The 25,959-nt window shown below is 40.6% G+C and overlaps 1 protein-coding gene across 1 annotated transcript in view; it reads right to left on the minus strand.

Annotated features, from left to right (window-relative positions):
* Positions 1-1,922: 1,922 nt before the first annotated feature.
* Positions 1,923-25,959, minus strand: part of LOC140628378 (transmembrane 9 superfamily member 2-like) — an 82,991-nt gene continuing 58,954 nt past the window's right edge. The window contains exons 14-17 of the mRNA XM_072817741.1: positions 24,776-24,924; positions 22,869-22,980; positions 20,123-20,294; positions 1,923-2,114 (exon numbers count right to left, since the gene is read on the minus strand). Coding sequence (XP_072673842.1) covers positions 2,047-2,114; positions 20,123-20,294; positions 22,869-22,980; positions 24,776-24,924 — 501 coding nt within the window. The 3' untranslated portion in view covers positions 1,923-2,046. The remainder of the gene's footprint in view (positions 2,115-20,122; positions 20,295-22,868; positions 22,981-24,775; positions 24,925-25,959) is intronic.

The raw sequence follows: 25,959 nt of genomic DNA on the forward strand, positions 1-25,959 counted from the left end.
ACGATCTGAAAATTCTACCATCAGTAGATACCTCTGACTTTCTACAGCCACTTTCTCTCTCACAGGTCTGTTCCAGGACCCAGGCCTATTTGTCAGGGGTTTGAATTCCGATCCTGGAATATAGAAAAAGGCATCCTACGGGCTAGAGAATTACTCTGTGACCCCATCCCTCTCCATCCCAATCTCCCCATCAAGAGCTACAGGGCTTCTTTGATTCCCACACACAGAAACAAGTACTCGTCAGCTTACGGACAGGTTTGAAAATGTTCATGAATTGAAGCTTGTGCCTACATGGTTCTCAAACATTTTCCTCAATGCGGCCAATATTTATCAATCAAATGTATCACAAAAAAATGTATGATTTTCATGGCTGCTCTCCCAAACTTGCAAGCTTGGAGGATGTTTGCTGTATGAATTCCCGACATTTTGGGAGTTATGATACCTGACTATTGTTTAGTCAAAGCAAATAAATCCAAGAAAATTGACTCCAAAGATTTTTCATCTACACACAGCTAGGTCAAACTTGAACATTCTCAGCCTTCAAAGGACAGCAAACAGAAAAAGAAAACCAATAACCAGAAATGTGCAGATTTAATTGAGGAACAAGACAGCAGTACCCAGCATTTCGTAAACTCTATACACTAAACCAATGTGCAGGAGCATCCAGGTGGCTCAGCCAGTTAAGTGTCTGCCTTCAGCTCAGGTCATGATCCCAGGGTCCTGGGATCAAGCCCCTCCCTAGTTAGGGCTCCCTGCTCAGTTTGGATCCTGCTTCTCCCTCTCCCTCTGCTCCTCCCCCCCACCCTGCACGCACTCTCTCTCTCACAGATAAATAAAATCTTTAAAAAAACAACAACAACAACAATGTGCATTGTTAAAATGGTCATCCAGGGGCACCTGACTGGCTTAGTCAGTAGAGCAAGTGACTCTGGATTTCAGGGTTGTAAGTTTGAGTTCCATGTTGGGTGTAGAGATTACTTTTAAAAATAAATAAAATAGGGACTCCTCGGAGGCACAGTGGGTTAAGCGTCCACTTCTTGGTTTTGGCTCAGGTCATGATCTCAGGGTCATGGGATCGAGCCTCGAGTCAGACTTCACGCTCAGTACAGAGTCTGCTGGAGATTCCTCCTCCTTTTCCCTCTGCCCCACTCTCTCTCTAAAATAAATCAATAAGGGCAGCCCCAGTGGCGCAGTGGTTTAGCGCTGCCTGCAGCCCAGGGTTTGATCCTGGAGACCCAGGATCGAGTCCCACATCAGGCTCCTTGTATGGAGCACACTTCTCTCTCTGCCTCTCTCTCTCTCTCTCTCTCTGTGTGTGTGTGTGTATGTGTCTCATGAATAAATAAATAAAATCTTTTTAAAAAATAAAATAAATCAAGAAGTCTCTTAAAAATAAATGAATAAATACATAAAAATAAAATGGTCATCCAAATACAAGGGTGGAATACAGTTTGTACAATCCACTTAGGTTAGAAAAATTCCCATTTTACCTAAGATTTATTTGCAAAAGTTCTGATGCTGTAAACAAAATGAAGAAGAAAAGAAAAAACATGTCATCTGAAATGCCCGTGTGCTCAGCTTTCATTTTGTAAAGAAATGTGCCTCACTTGCTCTAATTGCTTTCTTTTTTTTTTTTATTGGTGTTCAATTTACTAACATACAGAATAACACCCAGTGCCCGTCACCCATTCACTCCCACCCCCCGCCCTCCTCCCCTTCTACCACCCCTAGTTCGTTTCCCAGAGTTAGCAGTCTTTACGTTCTGTCTCCCTTTCTGATATTTCAATTAAGCCTTTTTATGGTATCTTTTCAGGACAGTCTGACTTAGAATAAGCCTGTTTCCAAATCAACCTGTTTTTTCCACATAATCAGTATTTTGTGTCATACAAACCGAGACCAGACAATGAGATTTTTTAATGCTGTATATTTAAAATGTGTACTAAGAGGCACACACACACACACACATATAGATAGATTTTCACATAGATATAGATGTATATATTCAAAAGCAACGTTGATGTGCCTGGAAGCCTTTAGGAACATTTTTTAATCCACTTTCACCACACTGTAGATTTTAATAAGAAACCAGAAACAAGAAAAAAATCCAGTCGTCCCTGAAACAAAATGAAAAAGATCCTTGTTAACCAGAGACTATATCAAATCAAAGTAGCTTTCTCAAAAATGCAAAGCATGTCAGTTTTGAGGTGGGCTACTGATTCTCTAAATCTCAAGACTCATACATTATCAAATAAAAAATCACCAGGCTTTCTTGCTGAGCAAAGAGGATGAGCAGCAGGGCTAGAGGCAGCCACCTGCAACAAGATGTGAGAATCCATTTGATTGAACGCTGCAGGTCTCTAACCAAAGCAAAAATAAAAAATGAGTAGCTTAAGTTCTCTATTTCAAAAAGGTTACATAGAGGTCCAAGGCTAGTTTCTAATATAGTAAACTTTATATAACTTGCTTCAATTTAGAAAATGTAAATAACCATTATCAACTTATTAACACAAGTGGCAATAATCCATTATGTACTTGCATACTCAGGACATACATTAGTTTTATAAATCAAAGTTTGGTCTTATTAAATCTGATAAAAATCCCATTACTGGAGATTTACCCTAAAGAAATGTCCCCATAGAAGAAAAAAATTACATGCAAAATGGTGTTCCTAACACTATGATTTATGATATTGAAAAATTACAAATAAACCAAATGCCTCCAAATAGGTGACTTAGCTAAATGATGGACTAAGTGCTCAGTGAAATAAGATTGTCATAAAAAATGACAAATTTAAAGACTGTATAGCAGCGTGGACCAAAGAAGATCCCTTTATATGTAGGGTGATACAATTCTGGGCAAACTTTTATTTAACATAGGATTTCATTGATGTTCATGTTATAAAAACAATTCTCAGATGATATTAAGGTTCAATGACTTGGTCAAAGAAAACTTCCAGATCCTATAATCTAATGGGGCACCCCAAGACAATTCAATCATCTAGGAAAACATGTTAGTCACAGAAAGCTTTAGGCATGGTTTAGTCTCTTTTCCTTTGCCAGTTTTCAAGCTCAGAGTAACTTCCCATCCAGTATGCCATCATGCCACTTCCCTCCCATCCTTTATAGCTCCTTGTCAGGAGTCAGTGTAGTATAGTGATTAAGATTATGGACTCTGGATTGACATGAATCTACTCCATTGGTTACTAGCTGTATGATCTTGGCCAAGTGACAATCTTGCCAAACCTCAGTTTTCTCAACTGAAAAATGGGGATGATAATACCTATTCCTACATTAAGCTTCCCTTTCTGAATCCAACAACTTTGAAGGTTCAGGAGATGACAATATTTAGCTAACACATGTCTCTGAATCTAAGACATTTCTGATTTCAATTTGCTGCACACCATCCTCATAAACTACTGAAGTGTCCATGAATTCTCAACTTTTTGAGGCTTTACTTACAATACCCAAATTGTCTCCTACCCTAAACACAGTTCCATCAACTCTCACACTGTTCTGACAGGCAGCTGAGCTAAGTCAGTGGACTTTGGGGTCAGCAGGCACTTAGCTATATGATATAGAGCAAGCTACCCATCTCCTTTGTTCCTCCTAAATGAAGAAGAATTCTATCCCCACCCAAATAACAGGCTTGACCAGAGGAAAAAAGGTAAGATACATTAGGGTGCCCATCAGAGTAGGCACTCAAGAACTGAGAGCTAGCACTCATGTTCTGATTTGGGGCTTGAAAAATATCGTCACATGGGGTTTATTTAATTAGTGTAGTAGTCCTCAACACTGCCTGTACCCTGGAATCATCTAGGGAGATTTAACAACTACTATTGCCTGGATCACAACCCCCAGAGGTTCTGATTTAATTGATCTGGGATACAGCCTAAGAATCAAGAGCTTGAAAATCTCCCCAGGTGATTCTAATATGCAACCAGGGTTTCAGAATCCCTGGTCTAGCCTGCCTTTCTCCTTCCCACACACCCTCCCTCTCATCCTTCATGTGAACAAACATAAGTATGAAAAGAGGTGGGAAAATGTGCCTTCTAAGGGCCACTGAACCACACAACTGAAAAGCAACTTAAAGGATCTGGAAAGATGAAAATATTTTTTTCAACAACTCAATACTTGTACTACGATTTGAGGGCAGAAAGAGATGAGCCAAGAAGGGAGAGAATGTTCACTTGGGTGTCTCTGTCTACTTTTGCCTCAGGTTAGAGAAAATACTAAACCAATACTAGGAACATCCAGATTCTTTTTAAGCTCCATAACCTTTTATCATTAGGTCAGGTGATGCAGGATCTTGATGAGGCAGTCCAAGACAAGCAGAGAAGCCTATTTCTCCCCACGACCTTTCCCTAATTGCAATTCTATAATGAAAAGAATTCACAGCCTGATCCTGGGACTGCTCTCCAAAACACATTTCTTCGAAGGCTTTCCCAAAGCAGTCATTATATATGCACACTTGAAAAGGAAGAAGAAACTAGCTAAAGAAAACATTTTGAATGTCTACCACATGCTACTCAAGATGAACAAACCTTTAAAGAGTTTTTCCACAGAGGTGCCTGAGTGGCTCAGTGTTTGAGCATCTGCCTTTGGCTCAGGTCATGATCCCAGGGTTCTGAGATCAAGTCCCGCATCGGGCTCCCCACAGGGAGCCTGCTTCTCCCTCCACCTATATCTCTGCCTCTCTCTGTGTGCCTCTCATGAATAAGTAAATAAATAAATAAAAATTTTAAAATAAATAGAATCTTTCCACAGCCACTGTGGGGTTATATTCCAATACACATGAATTTCAGAATTTGCAGCAGTAAGATGCAGACAAAAGGTTTTCCTCAAATTGTATTTAAAGCCATTAAACAAAGGAATAAAGAGAAAGTTTGTTTGGAGAAAAGAGTCTTGGGGGCCTTGACTCCCTTCAGTCATGTTTGATTCGGTATTCATGAAGCACTTTCTCTGGGCCTGGCCCTTGCTGGCTGGGTAATGAGAAGGATATAACAGGGCTCTTGCAGGGAATGATCTCAGGTGATGGCTATCCCACACATCTCCACTGACAGACGTCACATTCTCTTCATCTCTCCTCTAGAAAACTCTTTAATCTTGTCTCTACCTCCTGTGTCTGTCTGTCTGTCTCTCTCTCCCATTCTGCACACAGTCAGAGTGACTGTGAGATTTCCAAAGCACAAACTTGATTGTCATGCCTCTACTTGCAAACCTTTAATAGCTCCCCATGGCAAAAGCACTCAAACCCCTGAGTGTATCAGAAACCTTTTAAGCTGTTAAAAATAAACATCAGCAAGGATTCTGATTTGGGGCTTTGGGTTGGGTCCTGGGCATCAGCTATATTGGTTTTCAATAATTTCCACAAAGGAATGTGATGTAAGACCACACTGGTGTTGGCACACAAGGCCCTCCAGGACCAGGCCACAGCTTCCTGCTTTAGAACTTGTTCCTGCCACTCCATGCCTTAAAATTCAAACTCCAGCAGCCCCAAATCACATCTAGATCTCCACATACCATGCCTTGTTCAGCCTGTCAATTCCACCTTCAAACTGTAAGACTTAGTCTTCCCTCAAGACTCTTCTAACACTTTCTCCTGCAAAGCTGTCTCTGACCTCCTTCGCCCTCCCCATGACTGAGCTGGACGCCCCTGCTCAGCACCTTCACAAGACCCTGAGCTTCACTTTTAGTCTTCTGGTCACAATGCATGGAAAGGATCTGTTCACAGGCCTTCTCTCTCCAGACCATAGCCAAGAGGCTAGGGGTTAAGCCTTACTCAGTTTGGTACCCCCCCCCCCCCACCCAGTGCTTGGCAGAGTGCTGAGCATGTTGTAGGCAGACAACAAATGTTACACTGAACTGTTTGGATGAACTGCATGGCAATGTAAACTCCATCAGGACAGAAGTCTTCATCCCTTTATATGAAGTTTTGTTCACTGCTAAAGCCCCAGTCTCTAGGGCTAGTGCCTGACACACAGTACATATTCAATATACACTTCTTGAATGAACGGCAAGAATTTGGAGAGGGCATCTCAGAGAAGGTTCTCTAAAGTTTCACTCAGAGGCATTTGAGGACGGGAGGCAGGTAATCCAGACAGAGCCAAGAGTACTCATAAAAGGGGGGAGGAGCAAGATGGCGGAAGAGTAGGGTCTCCAAATCACCTGTCTCCACCAAACTACCTAGAAAACCTTCAAATTATCCTGAAAATCTATGAATTCGGCCTGAGATTTAAAGAGAGACCAGCTGGAATGCTACAGTGAGAAGAGTTCGCGCTTCTATCAAGGTAGGAAGACGGGGAAAAGGAAATAAAGGAACAAAGGCCTCCAAGGGGGAGGGGCCCCGCGAGGAGCCGGGCTGAGGCCGGGGCGAGTGTCCCCAGGACAGGAGAGCCCCGTCCCGGAGACGCAGGAGCTGCACCGACCTTCCCGGGCGGAAAGGGGCTCGCGGGGAGTTGGAGCAGGACCCAGGAGGGAGGGGATGCCCTCGGGCTCCCGGGGACAGTAACAGCAACTGCGCGCCCAGGAGAGTGCGCCGAGCTCCCTAAGGGCTGCAGCGCGCACGGCGGGATCCGGAGCAGCTCGGGGGGCTCGGGCGGCGGCTCCGCGGAGGGGGCTGCGCGGCCCCGGGAGCAGCTCGGAGGGGCTCGGGCAGAGGAAGAGGCTCCGTGCGGAGGGGGCTGCGCGGTTCCAGGAGCAGCTCGGAGGGGCTCGGGCGGCGGCTCCGCGGAGGGGGCTGCGCGGCCCGGGAGCGCGAATCCAACAGCACAGGCTCCGGAGCACAGGGCGCCGGGACACAGCCCAGGATCCGGCCTCCCCCGGGACAGGCAGAGGCCGGGAGGGCCCAGGACAGCGAGGACGCTCCTGCCCCGAGCTGAGCAGATCAGTGGCCCCACCCCGGAGCCTCCAGGCCCTGCAGACGGAGTTCCTGCCGGAGCTGAATCCAGGTTTCCAGAGCTGCCCCGCCACTGGGGCTGTTCCTCCTGCGGCCTCACGGGGTAAACAACCCCCACCGAGCCCTGCACCAGGCAGGGGCACAGCAGCTCCCCCAACTGCTAACACCTGAAAATCAGCACAACAGGCCCCTCCCCCAGAACACCAGCTAGACTGACAACTTCCAGGAGAAGCCAAGGGACTTAAAGTACACAGAATCAGAAGATACTCCCCGGTGGTTCTTTTTTTTTTTTTTTTCTTTTTGTATGTTTCCTTCCCCCACCCCCTTTTTTTTCTCCTTTCTATTTCTTTCTCTTTTTCTTCTTTTTTTTTTTTTTGTTTTTTTTTCTTCCCTTTTTATTCTCTTTCTCTTTTCTTTCCTTCTTTCTCTCCTCTCTTTTTCTCTTTTTCCCAATACAACTTGCTTTTGGCCACTCTGCACTGAGCAAAATGACTAGAAGGAAAACCTCACCTCAAAAGAAAGAATCAGAAACAGTCCTCTCTCCCACAGAGTTACAAAATCTGGATTACAATTCAATGTCAGAAAGCCAATTCAGAAGCACTATTATACAGCTACTGGTGGCTCTAGAAAAAAGTATAAAGGACTCAAGAGACTTCATGACTGCAGAATTTAGAGCTAATCAGGCAGAAATTAAAAATCAATTGAATGAGATGCAATCCAAACTAGAAGTCCTAACGACGAGGGTTAACGAGGTGGAAGAACGAGTGAGTGACATAGAAGACAAGTTGATAGCAAAGAGGGAAACTGAGGAAAAAAGAGACAAACAGTTAAAAGACCATGAAGATGGATTAAGGGAAATAAACGACAGCCTGAGGAAGAAAAACCTACGTTTAATTGGGGTTCCCGAGGGCGCCGAAAGGGACAGAGGGCCAGAATATGTATTTGAACAAATTCTAGCTGAAAACTTTCCTAATCTGGGAAGGGAAACAGGCATTCATATCCAGGAAATAGAGAGATCCCCCCCTAAAATCAATAAAAACCGTTCAACACCTCGACATTTAATTGTGAAGCTTGCAAATTCCAAAGATAAGGAGAAGATCCTTAAAGCAGCAAGAGACAAGAAATCCCTGACTTTTATGGGGAGGAGTATTAGGGTAACAGCAGACCTCTCCACAGAGACCTGGCAGGCCAGAAAGGGCTGGCAGGATATATTCAGGGTCCTAAATGAGAAGAACATGCAACCAAGAATACTTTATCCAGCAAGGCTCTCATTCAAAATGGAAGGAGAGATAAAGAGCTTCCAAGACAGGCAGCAACTAAAAGAATATGTGACCTCCAAACCAGCTCTGCAAGAAATTTTAAGGGGGACTCTTAAAATTCCCCTTTAAGAAGAAGTTCAGTGGAACAGTCCACAAAAACAAAGACTGAATAGATATCATGATGACCCTAAACTCATATCTCTCAATAGTAACTCTGAATGTGAACGGGCTTAATGACCCCATCAAAAGGCGCAGGGTTTCAGACTGGATAAAAAAGCAGGACCCATCTATTTGCTGTCTACAAGAGACTCATTTTAGACAGAAGGACACCTACAGCCTGAAAATAAAAGGTTGGAGAACCATTTACCATTCGAATGGTCCTCAAAAGAAAGCAGGGGTAGCCATCCTTATATCAGATAAACTAAAATTTACCCCGAAGACTGTAGTGAGAGATGAAGAGGGACACTATATCATACTTAAAGGATCTATTCAACAAGAGGACTTAACAATCCTCAATATATATGCTCCGAATGTGGGAGCTGCCAAATATATAAATCAATTATTAACCAAAGTGAAGAAATACTTAGATAATAATACACTTATACTTGGTGACTTCAATCTAGCTCTTTCTATACTCGATAGGTCTTCTAAGCAAAACATCTCCAAAGAAACGAGAGCTTTAAATGATACACTGGACCAGATGGATTTCACAGATATCTACAGAACTTTACATCCAAACTCAACTGAATACACATTCTTCTCAAGCGCACATGGAACTTTCTCCAGAATAGACCACATATTGGGTCACAAATCGGGTCTGAACCGATACCAAAAGATTGGGATTGTCCCCTGCATATTCTCGGACCATAATGCCTTGAAATTAGAACTAAATCACAACAAGAAGTTTGGAAGGACCTCAAACACATGGAGGTTAAGGACCATCCTGCTAAAAGATAAAAGGGTCAACCAGGAAATTAAGGAAGAATTAAAAAGATTCATGGAAACTAATGAGAATGAAGATACAACCGTTCAAAATCTTTGGGATGCAGCAAAAGCAGTCCTAAGGGGGAAATACATCGCAATACAAGCATCCATTCAAAAACTGGAAAGAACTCAAATACAAAAGCTAACCTTACACATAAAGGAGCTAGAGAAAAAACAGCAAATAGATCCTACACCCAAGAGAAGAAGGGAGTTAATAAAGATTCGAGCAGAACTCAACGAAAGCGAGACCAGAAGAACTGTGGAACAGATCAACAGAACCAGGAGTTGGTTCTTTGAAAGAATTAATAAGATAGATAAACCATTAGCCAGCCTTATTAAAAAGAAGAGAGAGAAGACTCAAATTAATAAAATCATGAATGAGAAAGGAGAGATCACTACCAACACCAAGGAAATACAAACGATTTTAAAAACATATTATGAACAGCTATACGCCAATAAATTAGGCAATCTAGAAGAAATGGACGCATTCCTGGAAAGCCACAAACTACCAAAACTGGAACAGGAAGAAATAGAAAACCTGAACAGGCCAATAACCAGGGAGGAAATTGAAGCAGTCATCAAAAACCTCCCAAGACACAAGAGTCCAGGGCCAGATGGCTTCCCAGGAGAATTTTATCAAACGTTTAAAGAAGAAATCATACCTATTCTCCTAAAGCTGTTTGGAAAGATAGAAAGAGATGGAGTACTTCCAAATTCGTTCTATGAAGCCAGCATCACCTTAATTCCAAAGCCAGACAAAGACCCCGCCAAAAAGGAGAATTACAGACCAATATCCCTGATGAACATGGATGCAAAAATTCTCAACAAGATACTGGCCAATAGGATCCAACAGTACATTAAGAAAATTATTCACCATGACCAAGTAGGATTTATCCCTGGGACACAAGGCTGGTTCAACACCCGTAAAACAATCAATGTGATTCATCATATCAGCAAGAGAAAAACGAAGAACCATATGATCCTCTCATTGGATGCAGAGAAAGCATTTGACAAAATACAGCATCCATTCCTGATTAAAACTCTTCAGAGTGTAGGGATAGAGGGAACATTCCTCAACATCTTAAAAGCCATCTATGAAAAGCCCACAGCAAATATCATTCTCAATGGGGAAGCACTGGGAGCCTTTCCCCTAAGATCAGGAACAAGACAGGGATGTCCACTCTCACCACTGCTATTCAACATAGTACTGGAAGTCCTAGCCTCAGCAATCAGACAACAAAAAGACATTAAAGGCATTCAAATTGGCAAAGAAGAAGTCAAACTCTCTCTCTTCGCCGATGACATGATACTCTACATAGAAAACCCAAAAGTCTCCACCCCAAGATTGCTAGAACTCATACAGCAATTCGGTAGCGTGGCAGGATACACAATCAATGCCCAGAAGTCAGTGGCATTTCTATACACTAACAATGAGACTGAAGAAAGAGAAATTAAGGAGTCAATCCCATTTACAATTGCACCCAAAAGCATAAGATACCTAGGAATAAACCTCACCAAAGATGTAAAGGATCTATACCCTCAAAACTATAGAACACTTCTGAAAGAAATTGAGGAAGACACAAAGAGATGGAAAAATATTCCATGCTCATGGATTGGCAGAATTAATATTGTGAAAATGTCAATGTTACCCAGGGCAATATACACGTTTAATGCAATCCCTATCAAAATACCATGGACTTTCTTCAGAGAGTTAGAACAAATTATTTTAAGATTTGTGTGGAATCAGAAAAGACCCCGAATAGCCAGGGGAATTTTAAAAAAGCAAACCATATCTGGGGGCATCACAATGCCAGATTTCAGGTTGTACTACAAAGCTGTGGTCATCAAGACAGTGTGGTACTGGCACAAAAACAGACACATAGATCAGTGGAACAGAATAGAGAATCCAGAAGTGGACCCTGAACTTTATGGGCAACTAATATTCGATAAAGGAGGAAAGACTATCCATTGGAAGAAAGACAGTCTCTTCAATAAATGGTGCTGGGAAAATTGGACATCCACATGCAGAAGAATGAAACTAGACCACTCTCTTTCACCATACACCAAGATAAACTCAAAATGGATGAAAGATCTAAATGTGAGACAAGATTCCATCAAAATCCTAGAGAAGAACACAGGCAACACCCTTTTTGAACTCGGCCATAGTAACTTCTTGCAAGATACATCCACAAAGGCAAAAGAAACAAAAGCAAAAATGAACTATTGGGACTTCATCAAGATAAGAAGCTTTTGCACAGCAAAGGATACAGTCAACAAAACTCAAAGACAACCTACAGAATGGGAGAAGATATTTGCAAATGACATATCAGATAAAGGGCTAGTTTCCAAGATCTATAAAGAACTTATTAAACTCAACACCAAAGAAACAAACAATCCAATCATGAAATGGGCAAAAGACATGAACAGAAATCTCACAGAGGAAGACATAGACATGGCCAACATGCATATGAGAAAATGCTCTGCATCACTTGCCATCAGGGAAATACAAATCAAAACTACAATGAGATACCACCTCACACCAGTGAGAATGGGGAAAATTAACAAGGCAGGAAACAACAAATGTTGGAGAGGATGCGGAGAAAAGGGAACCCTCTTACACTGTTGGTGGGAATGTGAACTGGTGCAGCCACTCTGGAAAACTGTGTGGAGGTTCCTCAAACAGTTAAAAATAGACCTGCCCTACGACCCAGCAATTGCACTGTTGGGGATTTACCCCAAAGATACAAATGCAATGAAACGCCGGGACACCTGCACCCCGATGTTTCTAGCAGCAATGGCCACTATAGCCAAACTGTGGAAGGAGCCTCGGTGTCCAACGAAAGATGAATGGATAAAGAAGATGTGGTTTATGTATACAATGGAATATTACTCAGCTATTAGAAATGACAAATACCCACCATTTGCTTCAACGTGGATGGAACTGGAGGGTATTATGCTGAGTGAAGTAAGTCAGTCGGAGAAGGACAAACATTATATGTTCTCATTCATTTGGGGAATATAAATAATAGTGAAAGGGAAAATAAGGGAAGGGAGAAGAAATGTGTGGGAAATATCAGAAAGGGAGACAGAACGTAAAGACTGCTAACTCTGGGAAACGAACTAGGGGTGGTAGAAGGGGAGGAGGGCGGGGGGTGGGAGTGAATGGGTGACGGGCACTGGGTGTTATTCTGTATGTTAGTAAATTGAACACCAATAAAAAAAAAAAAAAAAAAAAAAAAAAAGGAGGGACACCTGCATGGCTCAGGAGTTGAGCATCTGCCTTCAGCTCAGGCTGTGATCCTGGAGTCCAGGATCGAGCCCCACATCGGGCTCCCTGCGAGGAACCTGCTTCTCCCTCTGCCTGTGTCTCTGCCTCTCTCACTGTGTCTCTCATGAATAAATAAATAAAATCTTGGGGGAAAAAAAAAAAAAGAGTACTCATAAAAGTCTGGAACAGAGATCCCTGGGTGGCGCAGTGGTTTGGCGCCTGCCTTTGGCCCGGGGCACGATCCTGGAGACCTGGGATCGAATCCCACATCGGGCTCCCTGCATGGAGCCTGCTTCTCCCTCTGCCTGTGTCTCTGCCTCTCTGTCTCTCTCTGTGTAACTATGATGAATAAATAAATAAAATCTTTAAAAAAAAAAGTCTGGAACAATTAAGCCCTGACAGTTCTAAGGAATAGTGAGAACTGTGGCAGGGGGATTGGCATGTTAAGAGTGTATGACCAAAGAATTAAGGGAACATCAGGGTGTCTGGCTGGCTCAGTTGTAAAAGCATGCAACTCTTGATCTTGGAGTCTGAGTTCAAGCCCCCTGTAGGGTATGAAGATGACTTAAAAATAAATAAATAAAGTTTTTTGACAATATTTTTTAAAATATTAAAAGAAAAAAAATAGAAGCAAGGGAATATTAAAAATAAAAATCCTATAGGAGAAAAGACTGCAAAAGTAGGTGAGAGCCAGATAGTAAATGCCAAGTTAAGAAGTTGGGATTTGATTAGGCAGGCAGCTGGGAGCCAGTGAAGATACATAAGCTGGAGAATGAAATTTGTATTTCATGATAATAAATGATGATAATAATGATGAAAATGATATCTGAAAGGGAAAATAAGGGAAGGGAGAAGAAATGTGTGGGAAATATCAGAAAGGGAGACAGAACGTAAAGACTGCTAACTCTGGGAAACGAACTAGGGGTGGTAGAAGGGGAGGAGGGCGGGGGGTGGGAGTGAATGGGTGACGGGCACTGGGTGTTATTCTGTATGTTAGTAAATTGAACACCAATAAAAAAATAAATTAAAAAAAAAAAGAAAATGATATCTGTTGTTTATTAAATACTTAGATGCTTGGCTGTGGGCTAAGTGCTTACATGTATGATCAGAGTGAGTTGAAGTCTATGAGTTAAGTACTAGGATTTTAACCATTCTATAAGGAAACAGAGGTTCAGAGAGCCTGTTGACTTACCTTACAATACCCAGCCAATAAGCAATACAGCTAAGACTCAAAGCCAACTCTGCCCGATTGCTCTAGGATAGGGCGATCAACATGGGCTGAGGTGACCATGAACTGCTTTGTGCAGAAAGACCTCAAAGAATGAGCAGCAGTTGGACAGGAAAAGCTTGGGGTGCAGGGAGTAGAAATCAATTCAGGTATGAGATGCCACAGAATGTAAAATACACAAGAATGCCAGAGAATGCAGATTCTGCTTACCATTAGGGAATGGGATACTTACTTTCCTTTGAAATGTTTTAGCATGATACTCAAAACTAGAATACTGGCTACTAAAAGGACCAGAGTTAGAGTAGGTCTGCAACTACTTGCACTGGGAAAAACAATGGGAGCCACAAGTTTTCAATATCCTTGAGAATAGAGAGGATTCCATCCTACTCATTCCTACAGCACCTAGCATTTAAGTCCACAGATGTAAATTGAAACCAAAACGAGCTGGGATTGAAGAAGTAATGAATTTATTATGGAGGAAAAGCTGGAAGAGTGTGCATCTATTTTTTTTTGAAACAAGGGTCAAAAAAGGGTATGCAAAAAGACTGGAGGTATTCTGTTTTCATCACCTATTCCCAAGGGCAATATTCCATTGTCTTAGGTGCACCAATCTCAACACTCCCAATTAAGAGCAGTCCACCTGATCAAACAGAGGACCACAGAGGAGATTCCATAGGCACTCTTTGATTGTTGGTTTAGCCTCAGCTCAAGGAAAGTGCCTCTCTCTTGAGGAAGACATGGAAAGTTGTATTTAAAAGAATGAACTTTGGAGTCAGACAAACCTAGGTTCAACTGAATCATAGCTCCAATACTTACTAGCTGGGTGACCTTGAACAAGTCACTTAAATTCTCTGAGTCTCAGTGTCCTCATCCATACAATGGGAAGAATATGACCTAACACCTCATGATAATTAGATAATGAGGTGAAAATTAAGTGAGATAAATACATGCAAATAGTTGGCATATAGTCAACTCAACAAAAAGCAAATAGTATGAGGTCTATGTTTCCAAAGTCCCTATTAGCACATAGCCAAGCCCATAGAAGCTTAATAAATATTTGGTGGTTGGTTAACAGTTGGCATTAACAGATTTTTATCCTTTTTGATCTTTTGGCCTTTAGAACTGAAATTTTCAATAAGGCAGAGACAACTCGGTACAGTAAAACATGAAGGGCCTACTACAGCTAACATTTGTGCATTGAGGTAATTGGACTTTTCCCTCAGAGTATTTCATTTTACACTGTGTGAGAACATGGATTCTTCACTTTAATTTAGTGATAAAATATTACACAGTAGACATTCTCAAAACATATTGAGCTTCATTAAGTTCTTTTAATGAATAAAAATATATTCAAAGCACAGACACTTAGTGAGAAAGCCACCAGAGAAGCACTCTGCACTTGGCTAATACTTCTTCTGGGTCTTAAAAGCTCCTTGTACCAAACTGGCTTCAATCACTGCGTGGTGCTTGGTGGTTCAGAGTCTCAGATTCTAAACATAAACTTGATTCTTGAGACAATCAAAACAGTATTTTGAAAATAGCATTAATTTCTAAGTAAAAGTGAGGTTCACAAGTAGTTCACTCAAGACCAACGTTTCTTAACAGTGGCACTACCGACATTTTGGGCCAGATAATTCTTTGTTGTAGAGGGCTGTTCTGCACATAGTAGGATGCTTAGCAGAATTCCTGGCCTCTACCCACTAGATGTCTCTAGCACTCTTCCAGCCATGACAATTAAAAATGTCTCAAATATTGCTAAATGTTCCCTAAGAAGCAAATTCACCCCTGGTTGAGAAACAATGCTCTAGAATAATAGACCATGGCTGAATAATAGACTGTGGCTAAATGCAAACATTTTTCATTGCTTGCCTGATATATATGTCATCACATAAAAGATTTCATTTACTACCGAATAGCAATGCCAAGGTTTACATTAGGCTATAAATACCATTATTATAATACAACCTAGCACTTTAGACTTTTAAAGAAGGAATCCTAAGTGTTACATCTTAATTGGTTATTGTGATTTTATGTCTTCCTTATCAAAATGAAAATACATTCTTTCAATTCATTTTGTTTTTGTTTTTTTTTTTTTCAATTCATTTTCAAAGACTAACTCATTTGGGTCACCTGGGTGGCTCAGTTCAATAGAACATGTGACTCAATCTCAGGATTGTAAATTCAAGTCCCACATTGGGTGTAGAGATTACTTAAAAATAAAACTTAAAAAAAAAGACTAACTCATTTGTTAATATCTAAAACACAACTTGATGCAAATAAAAATTCACTAACTACCCTCCAATCAAGACCAAGTATCCATACGTGAACCATCAATGAGCATCTATTAGAAATCACAGGAAAACTATCAGAAAAGAGCATAGCTACTCAGTAATGCACAGACTTAGTTTCTTTTTTAACTAACTTAACCAGCTGTTAAACTAGTTTTTTAAAACCAGTTAGGATTTGGGGCAAGTCACTCACACTTAAATTTATTTTTCTTAGCCTATACAATACAAGGTTTCCCTCCTGGTACCCTTTGATGATATTGTTGATATACTATGACTTATCTTCCCTCTCCCTGTCCCTTTAATCCTTCTTTGACATGTTGTTTACAAATCTATAAATGTGCTACCGAATGAAAATTGGGTAGAGGAACACCAGCCACAATGCACATCACTTCCTTTGGCTCAAAAAATGAGAGGAAGAAAACAATGGGATGCCATTTTAGACGTACTGTGTTAACAAAAAGGAAAGCCACTTTTGGGGTTTTGTTTTGTTTGTTTTTTCACCAATAATACTCAATGCCAGTCAAGGTTGTAGGGAAACCCAATACACTGTGCTAATGGCAGAAGAGCATAAAGAACCATAAAAACATTTATGCTTTTTGACCCTGCTATCCCATTTCACAGACTATCTTAAGGAAATAATTCAAAACAGAAAACAAAGTATGATAGGCAAGAAATAGTTAAGCAATCTGTTCAATATATTAAACAGCCTTACAAATGATAAATATAAACGATTCATATTTGGGGTGCCTAGTTGGCTCAGTTGGAAGACCATGTGACTCTTGATCTCAAGGTCATGAGTTCAAGCCCTATGTATATTTTACTTAAATAAATAAATTTTTTAAAAAATAAATAAAAATATAGGATTTGTAGCAACATAGGAATATACTTAGCATATAAATAATCTTCCACACAGTCACAATACTCAATATTGAAAGATGACAGCTGTGAACAATATCCTTCTGCTGTAATGACACAGATGAATCCAAATACCAAAGACAAATGTGGTGACCACAAGGAAGAACTTTGGATGAATGCATAATTATTCTAAATAAGTGTGAAACTCCTCAGCATTTTTAACATGAGTGGATATTGCTAATTTTCAAGTTGCCATTTTTTTTTGAAAAATCCTCTCAGAAGTGTTTGTCTACAGCAAGAAAGAGTAATCAGCAATTAATAACTGTACTTTTGTGTACATCTATAGTCTCAAGACTAATGATTTAATTAAGGATGTCTTCCTCAAAAGTGAAACAACATGAACATAAGCAATAAGCCTTGCTTCCTGCTGTGAACCTCAAAACATAATGATGATGAAAAAAATAAAATAATTCAATAGAAAAAATACATACAATGATGAAATGTAAAAAGATGCCATTTAAGGGTCTATAAGTAGATAGGGCTTCTTAAAGAACAGTTCTAGAAAATAGATGTCAAAAACACTTCATGAGACACCTGGGTGGCTCAGTCAATATTGAGTATCCGACTCTTGATTTCAGCTCAGGTCATGATCTCAGGGTCATGAGATCAAACCCCATGTTAGGCTTGCTGCTCAGCAGGGAGCCTGTTTCTCCCTCACCCTCTACCCCTACCCTCCCCCCCCATTCCTGCTCTCTCATTCTATTTCAAATAAATAAATAAAACCTTTTTAAAAAAAAAAAAAGATGATGGGCAAAGGGGCGCCTGGGTGGCTCAGCCAGTTGAGCATCTGACTCTTGATTTTTAGCTCAGGTTGTAAATTTGGGGTTGTGGGATTGAGCCCCCCATAGGGATCTGCACTCACAGGGAGTCTGCTTCTTTCTCTCCCTCCCGCTCTGTCCCTCCCCTCCATTCTCTCTCTCTCTCTCAAATAAATAAATAAATAAATCTTTAAAAAAAGATAATGGTCAAAGATGGAAAGAAATTAAAATGAGTCAGTCTTGTGGAAAGGAAGTGCTACACTCACTGGAGTGGGTGTTTGAGTTGGCAGTACCAACGGGACGTGCAAATGTTCAGAATCTAACCGCATAGAGGTTATATCTTGGGATACAGACTTAGGAGCTGTCAGCATTGAGAAGGTAAACAAAGCCATGGGACTTAATGAGCTCTGAAAGGGAGAGGGTACAAAAAGGGTACTGAAACGCTAAAGATTAAACCTTGTATAAAGGTTAGAGGAAGGTGATAGGAAGAAGAAGGGAAGCAAAGGAAGGCCCAGAGTGATGCAAATCACATTGGGTTTCACAGAATAGGTGCTAAGTAGTTAGCTGCAGAAGCCAAGGAGACTGAAACCTAGAGAAAGCCATTAGATCTGTTAAGGGATCACTGGGAATCTTCAAGAGTCAGTATTCAGTAGGGTGTGACAGAAGAGATGGCAAGTGGTGGAGCCAACCAATGGGAGATTTCTGTCAGCAGTGTGACCATTCAAGAGTCTATCCACCTTTGGAAAGAAGCTGTCATCATCCAAGACTCCCAGAAAAAAAGCAACCTGAGTCAAAGTACTCGGTATTGAAGAAAACAGAAGCCTGAAATCACTGTGTGAGACACATCCAACTGCACATCACCCAAATAGAAAAGCCAGTCACTCACTAGGAGAGAAATCCAAAACAAAAGACATGAGGGGTGGGCAGCCCCGGTGGCTCAGCGGTTTGGCGCTGCCTTCGGCCCAGGGTGTGATCCTGGAAACCCAGGATTGAATCCCTCGTCGGGCTCCCTGCATGGAGCCTGCTTCTCCCTCTGCCTCTGCTTCTGTCTCTGTCTCTGTCTCTGTCTCTCTCTCTCATGAATAAATAAATAAAATCTTTTAAAAAAGACATGAGGGGTGTAGACAACATCTACACAGAACATCATGAGGATCCGCACTGACAATACTGAGGAAAACAAAGCAGACATAAAAGAGTATATCCTATAGGATTCCATTTACACACAATTCAAAAACAGGTCAAATTAATCCATGCTGCTAAGAGTCAGGGGAACTGCTAAGAGTCAGGGGAATGGTTGCCTTTGAGTAAGGTGAGTGGAGAGAAGTGGCTTTCAGGGTGCTGATCATGTACCATTTATTAACACTGGCAGTAGTTACAAAAGTAGGTTCACTTTGCAATAACTCATTGAGCTGCACACATATGTTGTATGCACTTCTCTGTGTGTCTATTTCAATACAAAGTTAGGAAAACTGGAAAACATATGAGGAGCCTGGTTAGACTAGAATGGTGAGACATTCTCAGGCCTTCAGGTTTAAATAGAACATCTAGTGTCGGAGAGATGAGAAGAATCCTGCACAGTCTTCTGTGTACTGAGGAGTTGAGACTGGAAGTTCACAGGTAATACAATATTTAAAAATGAGCCATCTCCAAGTGTTTCTCAAGTAACACTTACAATTGCCTTAAGTCTCTAATTTCTAACAAATTTCCACTGTTGATTTTTACGAATCTGTTGAACCTGAGAGTTCAAATCAGAGACAATACTTGAAATTTGTCCAAGTGACCTACATACATCATATGACTTGAGCAAAAACCAGAACTTAAAAGTGAAGCAAGTAGAGGGGCGCCAGGCTGGCTGGGTTGGTGAAGCATGGGACCCTAGATCTTGGGGTTGTAAGTTCGAGCCCCATGTGGTTTATGGAGATTACTTAAAAATAAAATCTCTATTTTTTAAAAAAGTGAGGCAGATAGAGTGGAACGCTGCCTCGCTCATCCTGAAAAGGATTCCAAGCTCTCCAATTTAATTATTTCTCTAACTGGATCATCTTAAAAACCATTCAATTTGTCGCCTACGTTAAGCATTAATCTAAATGAGAGTTGCCATCTCATCTGAAACCCAAATAACAACCCCAAATGAGTAATCCTGAGAGGTATACATCTTGTCCCCCGCCTCTAATTGCTTATATGACCACACATTTACTTAATCTATTTTTGTTAATTTAAAAGTTATTCAAGCCAGTTAATGTTTATGCTTGGAGGCTATTCAAAGGTGATTACACATAACCCTTTCTGTGCTTTGGAAGACATCCCTACTGTTTAAAGACATTCACAAGGGACAACCTGGAAGCTAAGTACATAAGGTCCCTCCAGTTCCCCAGGCTTTGCAATCTTTTATCCCCAAAGCATAAAAATGAACATGATGACTTTGTTCCCTATTCCTTCCATTAATTGCTAATTGATGGTTATTACATTAGGACTATCTCCAAGTCTCTTCAGAGAGTCTGAAATGTGTGAAATAATTCTATGGTTACCTGTGAAAAGGAAGAAAATCAGGACCATAACCATCATGTACCCAAAGTATAAAATGATGCTTGCAATGCCAGTGATTTGAAGTTTGGTCAAGAAGTAATGAACCGCATACATAAAAAGATAAACAGCCGTGAAACTGCTGGTAAAAAAAGCTCTCCACCACCAGTGGTAATCCTGGCAAAAGAAGCAGAAAAAACAACTTTTTAGGTGAAATCTAATTATAAAAGGGTTAGCAATTACTGTAATGACAAACCACACAAAACAGGCCCCGTTCTGGGCTCCCTGCATGGAGCCTGCTTCTCCCTCTGCCTGTGTCTCTGCCTCTCTCTCTCTCTCTGTCTGTCATGAATGAATAAATAAAATCTTAAAAAAAAAAAACAGGCCGTGTTAGATTATGGAGTAAAAGAAATAAAAGGGGAAGTTTTATAAGAAATGTAATGTGGTAGACACTGACTAATATATGTCTGCATGGGGTGCCTTCACATTTATAAACCCTCTGTTTCCAGGGAGACCACGTGTGCCCTCGGGGTCTGCACTTGTAATGCACACATCCTTTCTATCAGGGCAGTGTCTCCACCTTGGAAGGCTTTCACGTCGCTTCAATTTCCCTGCCAAAGCCGCACTGGGCTCAGGCCAGGTAGGAATAGGTTAGTATAGAAATTTCAGATAGAGCTTGATGGCAAATGTGATTTATTTTACCCAGCTCAATTCGGGACCCATGGAACCATGACTGAGGTCAATATTCAGGTTAGCCTCACCCTGCCCCACAGACTCCCACTGATACTAATTTAACTGGAGAGGTGCCTAGCTGGCTCAGTGGGTCGAGCCTGCGACTCTTGATCCCAAGGTTGAGTTTGAGCCCCATATTGCGTGTGGAGCCTACAAAAGAAAGAAAGAAAGAAAGAAAGAAAGAAAGAAAGAAAGAAAGAAAGAAAGAAAGAAAGAAAGGAGGGACGGAGGGAGGGAGGGAGGAAGGAAGGAAGGAAGGAAGAAAGAAAGAAAGAAAGAAAGAAAGAAAGAAAGAAAGAAATTTCACTTGTAAAAGCAAGGGTCAAGGGGACTTACAGTGCAGAAGACAGTTAACATAGCAGGTCTGAAGTTACTATCTTTAGAGGGGCCTGCTTGCAAGGTTGGCCCTTGGCTTACATCTGGGAATTTGGCATTTAATCATTCCCTGACTGATAAGAGTGGCTTGCTATACCTAAACTGTACATTGTGATTTATGATGAGCACTTGCTTTTCTTTTGGGAGTCTGGAATTTTTGTAGTTGCTAGGCAGAGGGTGCCTATGTGACCAGCTCCTAATGAAGACCTTGGATACGAAGTCTCTAATGGGCTTCCTTGGGCCCAAACATTGCACATATATTACTATTTTTTTAATTTTTATTTATTTATGATAGTCACACAGAGAGAGAGAGAGAGGCAAAGACATAGGCAGAGGGAGAAGCAGGCTCCATGCACCGGGAGCCCGACGTGGGATTCGATCCCGGGTCTCCAGGATCGTGCTCTGGGCCAAAGGCAGGTGCTAAACCGCTGCGCCACCCAGGGATCCCTATTTTTTTTTTTTTTTTTTTTTACTGCTGAAGAAAGGAGTACACCTGATGTAACTTCTTATGGAAAAGAGAATGCTTAGTAAGACTGTACATGGATTTCCCCAGGCTTCACCTGTTTTTTTTTTCCCCTTGCTGATACTGTTGTGTGTCCTTTGGCTCTAACAGCCCTAGCCATGCATACATCCCTGTGCTGAGTCCCATGAGTCCTTCCAGTGAACCGCCAAATGTATGTGTGGTCTTGGGAACCTCCAAAACATTTCTTTTTTAATCTCTTTAGTAGGCTCCACATAAAGCATGGAGCCCAATGCAGGACTTGAACTCGACCCTGAGTTCAAGAGCTGTGCTGAGATCAAGAGTTGGATGCTTAACTGACTGAGCCACCCATGTACCCCACCTAAGACATAGAAATATATACATTATATGCCTATGGGTGTATATTTCATTCATGATTGTTGCAGATTTTCTATGACAAAAATGTATCATAGAATTAATGAGAAGCTAAGTATAACATATACAAAATTCAAGTTTTTTATCCTTTTACCTATCGCTCAAGAAGAAAACGCTCTAAGACATCATGTATATGATAATCATTCCCTAAACTTTCTATTGTCACCTTTAGAGAGTCTCATTTAACTACCAAAACAAGAAAAATGTAGGGGTTTTCAGAAAATAATTTTCACTACCACCTTAGTTATACAGAATGACATCAGAAAAAAAATGGGGGTGGAGTAGGGTAAACAGAGTTATTTATGTCCATGGTAACCAAAAGGCAATGAAATGAAAATTAGAGAAAGGGCCTTTAGCAGCAATCTCAAACCCATAAAACACACTGCTGGCCTACGTGGTAAAAATTTTAATTGTCAAGAAAAAAAAAACCATTGAACCAGATCTTTTATATGTCTAAATATCAAATCAGTTCCCTATATTTTTCTATGCTAACTGAATATTATGCAGCAATTATTGTAACTAGCCAGAGAGAAATTGCTTTCTGTTTAAATCTTCCATCAAAGTCGCATTAACTTGATAGCTGCATCAAAATCAAAATGTGTCATCAGGAAAACACAATATAAAACTGATCCCATGTTGTAGAAACCATGCAGTTAGCAGTTGTTTCAATTTCTTGCTCAACACAGGCTTCTAATTCCAATAATGCGAGTTTTGGAAACAGAAAATGCGTTCACTTCTTAGGTCTTTACCTCAGCGCACAAGTGGAAATAACACAGCAGAACTGTAGCTTCTGAGCAGGTAATCAGGAGAATTATAAAGACCAAGAAAAGGAAGCCAAACATGAAGTACAACTGATGAGACCTGAAAATGAAAATGACAGCTTTAAAATTAACTTCACAATACACGGAGAGCCTGATCCGAATCCACATGGGACATGGCCACACTTCTCGAACCTTAGCCATGCGTTCCCAACCTTTATCTATACATCCAGTACCCAAAACATATGCCCTGACCCGTGTGGCTTCAGACTTCTGCCAGATCTCGTCCAGTGCGCATCTGTGTGGCTACTTACCCATAATTCCCTGCTCATACAATTTAGGATTCACGTGAGACCCATCATTATCTCTATCATTTTCTTTCTGCACATTTTAATCTACACTTTCCCTTTAGCAATGGAAAATTGCAAATACCATGAATACCAGCAACTATGTTACACAACAGAAAATCACAGACTCAAATCCTTGGCCGTTGAAGGTCTATTGACATGCAGCCTTCCCCAATAGGTTTTGATAGCACAGCACACATAATTCTATTAAATATACTTTCAGACACACCTCTTCTTAAAGCTTCATGTGTGGATTATATTTATGTGAGACTTGGGAGGAAGAAAGCCATTTTTTTTCCGTTATTATAGAGCCGAGCTAACTAAACTGGGAGGAGTAATTTTAAAAGCCTCCTGAAGAAAAGAAACTGAGGAACCAATCAATATCCCATTTTAAAAACTCCTGCAGAATATATACCTGGGCACAAGGCCAAGGGACAGGACTTGGGGAGAATCATCTCTATAGATAATGAACATACACAAAGTTGCACACTCTTTTTCATTGAAACAAAGCTTGTCTGAAGACTTCCAGTTTTCACTTTAAAATTATTCTCCCATCAAAAACATCTGGAAAACACAGTTGCTATAATCTATTTTGCAGCATGTTAAATATTTATTTGCTGACAAGGTAACAGATTTTATTGCTTATCTTTTAAACAAATTTGGCACAATGTTGTTTAAAAGGTGAGCAATTAATGTGCATGATATGATTAAGCCTAACTTTTGATTACTTGAAAGCTGTATCTGAAAAATTGCATTGGGATGAAAAATGTCCTAAACACAGCTGGCTACTGCATTTGATTTTATGGTGCCTTTGCCCCATCTCCAAAACTCCCTCTGCAGTACCACCCCACTCGACCTGCTCCTGAAACCAGAATACAGTCAAGAATCAGGAATTAAGAAAAAAGTGACTTGGAGAAGCTGAAGCTGTCGCGTTTGCATCAGAGAGTCCGGGTTCTTACTTTACAGATCAAAATTCTTAAACCACGACAGGTTCAAAGTGGCAAATAAAAAGAGGAAAGCTGTAAGGAGTAGGCATCCTGACACCAGAGCTAACAGTTGACAGAAAGGAAAGCAGAAAAACATTACTTACGGCTCAGTACAGATGAAGACCCAAAGTATTTTTAGCAGAGGAACTCTGAAATCGTGCATGGAAGGTCAGTATGGAAAAGAGATACACATCAGGGCTGCTTTTTCCCATTTTTCAGCGCCTCCTTTCAAGGGACACCCCTGCCCCACCCCCTGCAAAGGCTCAGGGAAGTAGAGTGTGAGCCAATTTTAAGTCATCTGGAAAGGCTTAACAAGAGGTTATTACTTTAAAAAAAGGAAACTCGCATAGAAATTTCCATCAAAAAGTGTCTTTTAAAACTTGTGAATTAAGTCTGAGTTCCCTAAGAAATTCCCATGGGGTCAGATCGCTATTTCCTGAATAAAGCTGGGGGGGGAGAGCAAATGAAGTTTTACCACACCAGAATTTAATCTCCTTGGAATACAGGAAAATTAATTGATCAACAGTTAAGATTTTTTTGAGATTTCTGAAGATACATTACTCACCAAATGCTGTTTAGAATGAAAAAGAGTTGGATGAAAATACAGCCAAAGGGTAAAATGCCACCAATGACGATGCCAAAAAGTGGTTTCGTTAAGAAAGTCTGCTGAGGAACATGACGGGGAATCTGGTTTGTGTGAACTGGACACCTAAACTGCTCCAAAAGAAATTAAGTGAAAATCAGAATGACATGAAATTGAAGTGAATTTATATACATATAATCACAACACAAAATCCTGAATCAGGACAGGACATGTGGTCAGAGGCTAGACCAACACTGTGAAATAGAAATGTAATGCAAGCCATACTTACAGTTTTAAATATTTTACAAGCTAAATCTTAAAAAGTGAAAAGAAACAGGTGAAATTAATTTATGAAATATTCATTTCACTCCAACATGCCCAAATATTCTGTTAAATTTGTCATCAATATAAAAATTATTAAATAGATGTTTTATGTTTTGTTGTTCTGTTTGAAATCCACTGTGTTTTTTTACACTTCCTTGCAGCATTTACCAATTTGGAACTAGCCACATCTCAAGCACTCGAAAGTCGCATGCGGCTAGTGACCATGATACTAGAAAGCACACAGCTAGACAATAAGGATGTTTATGCTTTCCTATCAGTTTCAAGGGAGAGACTGGACAAGGTTTTGTGGTGATTATTCCAATATGAAGTAATTAATTTCAAAAAGCCCTCTCAGAATGTGTGGAAAACCCAAAAGACTCAACCAAAAAAATGCTAGAATTAATTCATGAACTCGGCAAAGTTTCAAGATATAAAACCAATGTATAGAAATCGGTTGCATTTCTATACATCAATATATAGAAATTGGTTGCATTTCTATACATCAATAATGAAGCAGCAGAAAAAGAAATCAAGGAATCGATCCCATTTGCAACTGCACCAAAAACAATGAGATACCTAGGAATAAACTTAACCAAAGAGGTAAAAGATCTGTACTCTGAAAACTATAGATCATTGATGAAAGAAATTGAAGAGAACACAAAGAAATGGAAAAATGTTCCATGCTCATGGATTGGAAGAACAAACACTGTTAAAATGTCTATACTACCCAAAGAAATCTATACATATAATGCAATCCCTATCAAAATACCAACAGCATTTTTCACAGAGCTAGAACAGACAACCCTAAAATTTGTATGGAACCACAAAAGACCCCAAATAAC

Source organism: Canis lupus, chromosome X, assembly GCF_048164855.1.
Source record: "Canis lupus baileyi chromosome X, mCanLup2.hap1, whole genome shotgun sequence".
NCBI classification, from domain to species: domain Eukaryota; kingdom Metazoa; phylum Chordata; class Mammalia; order Carnivora; family Canidae; genus Canis; species Canis lupus.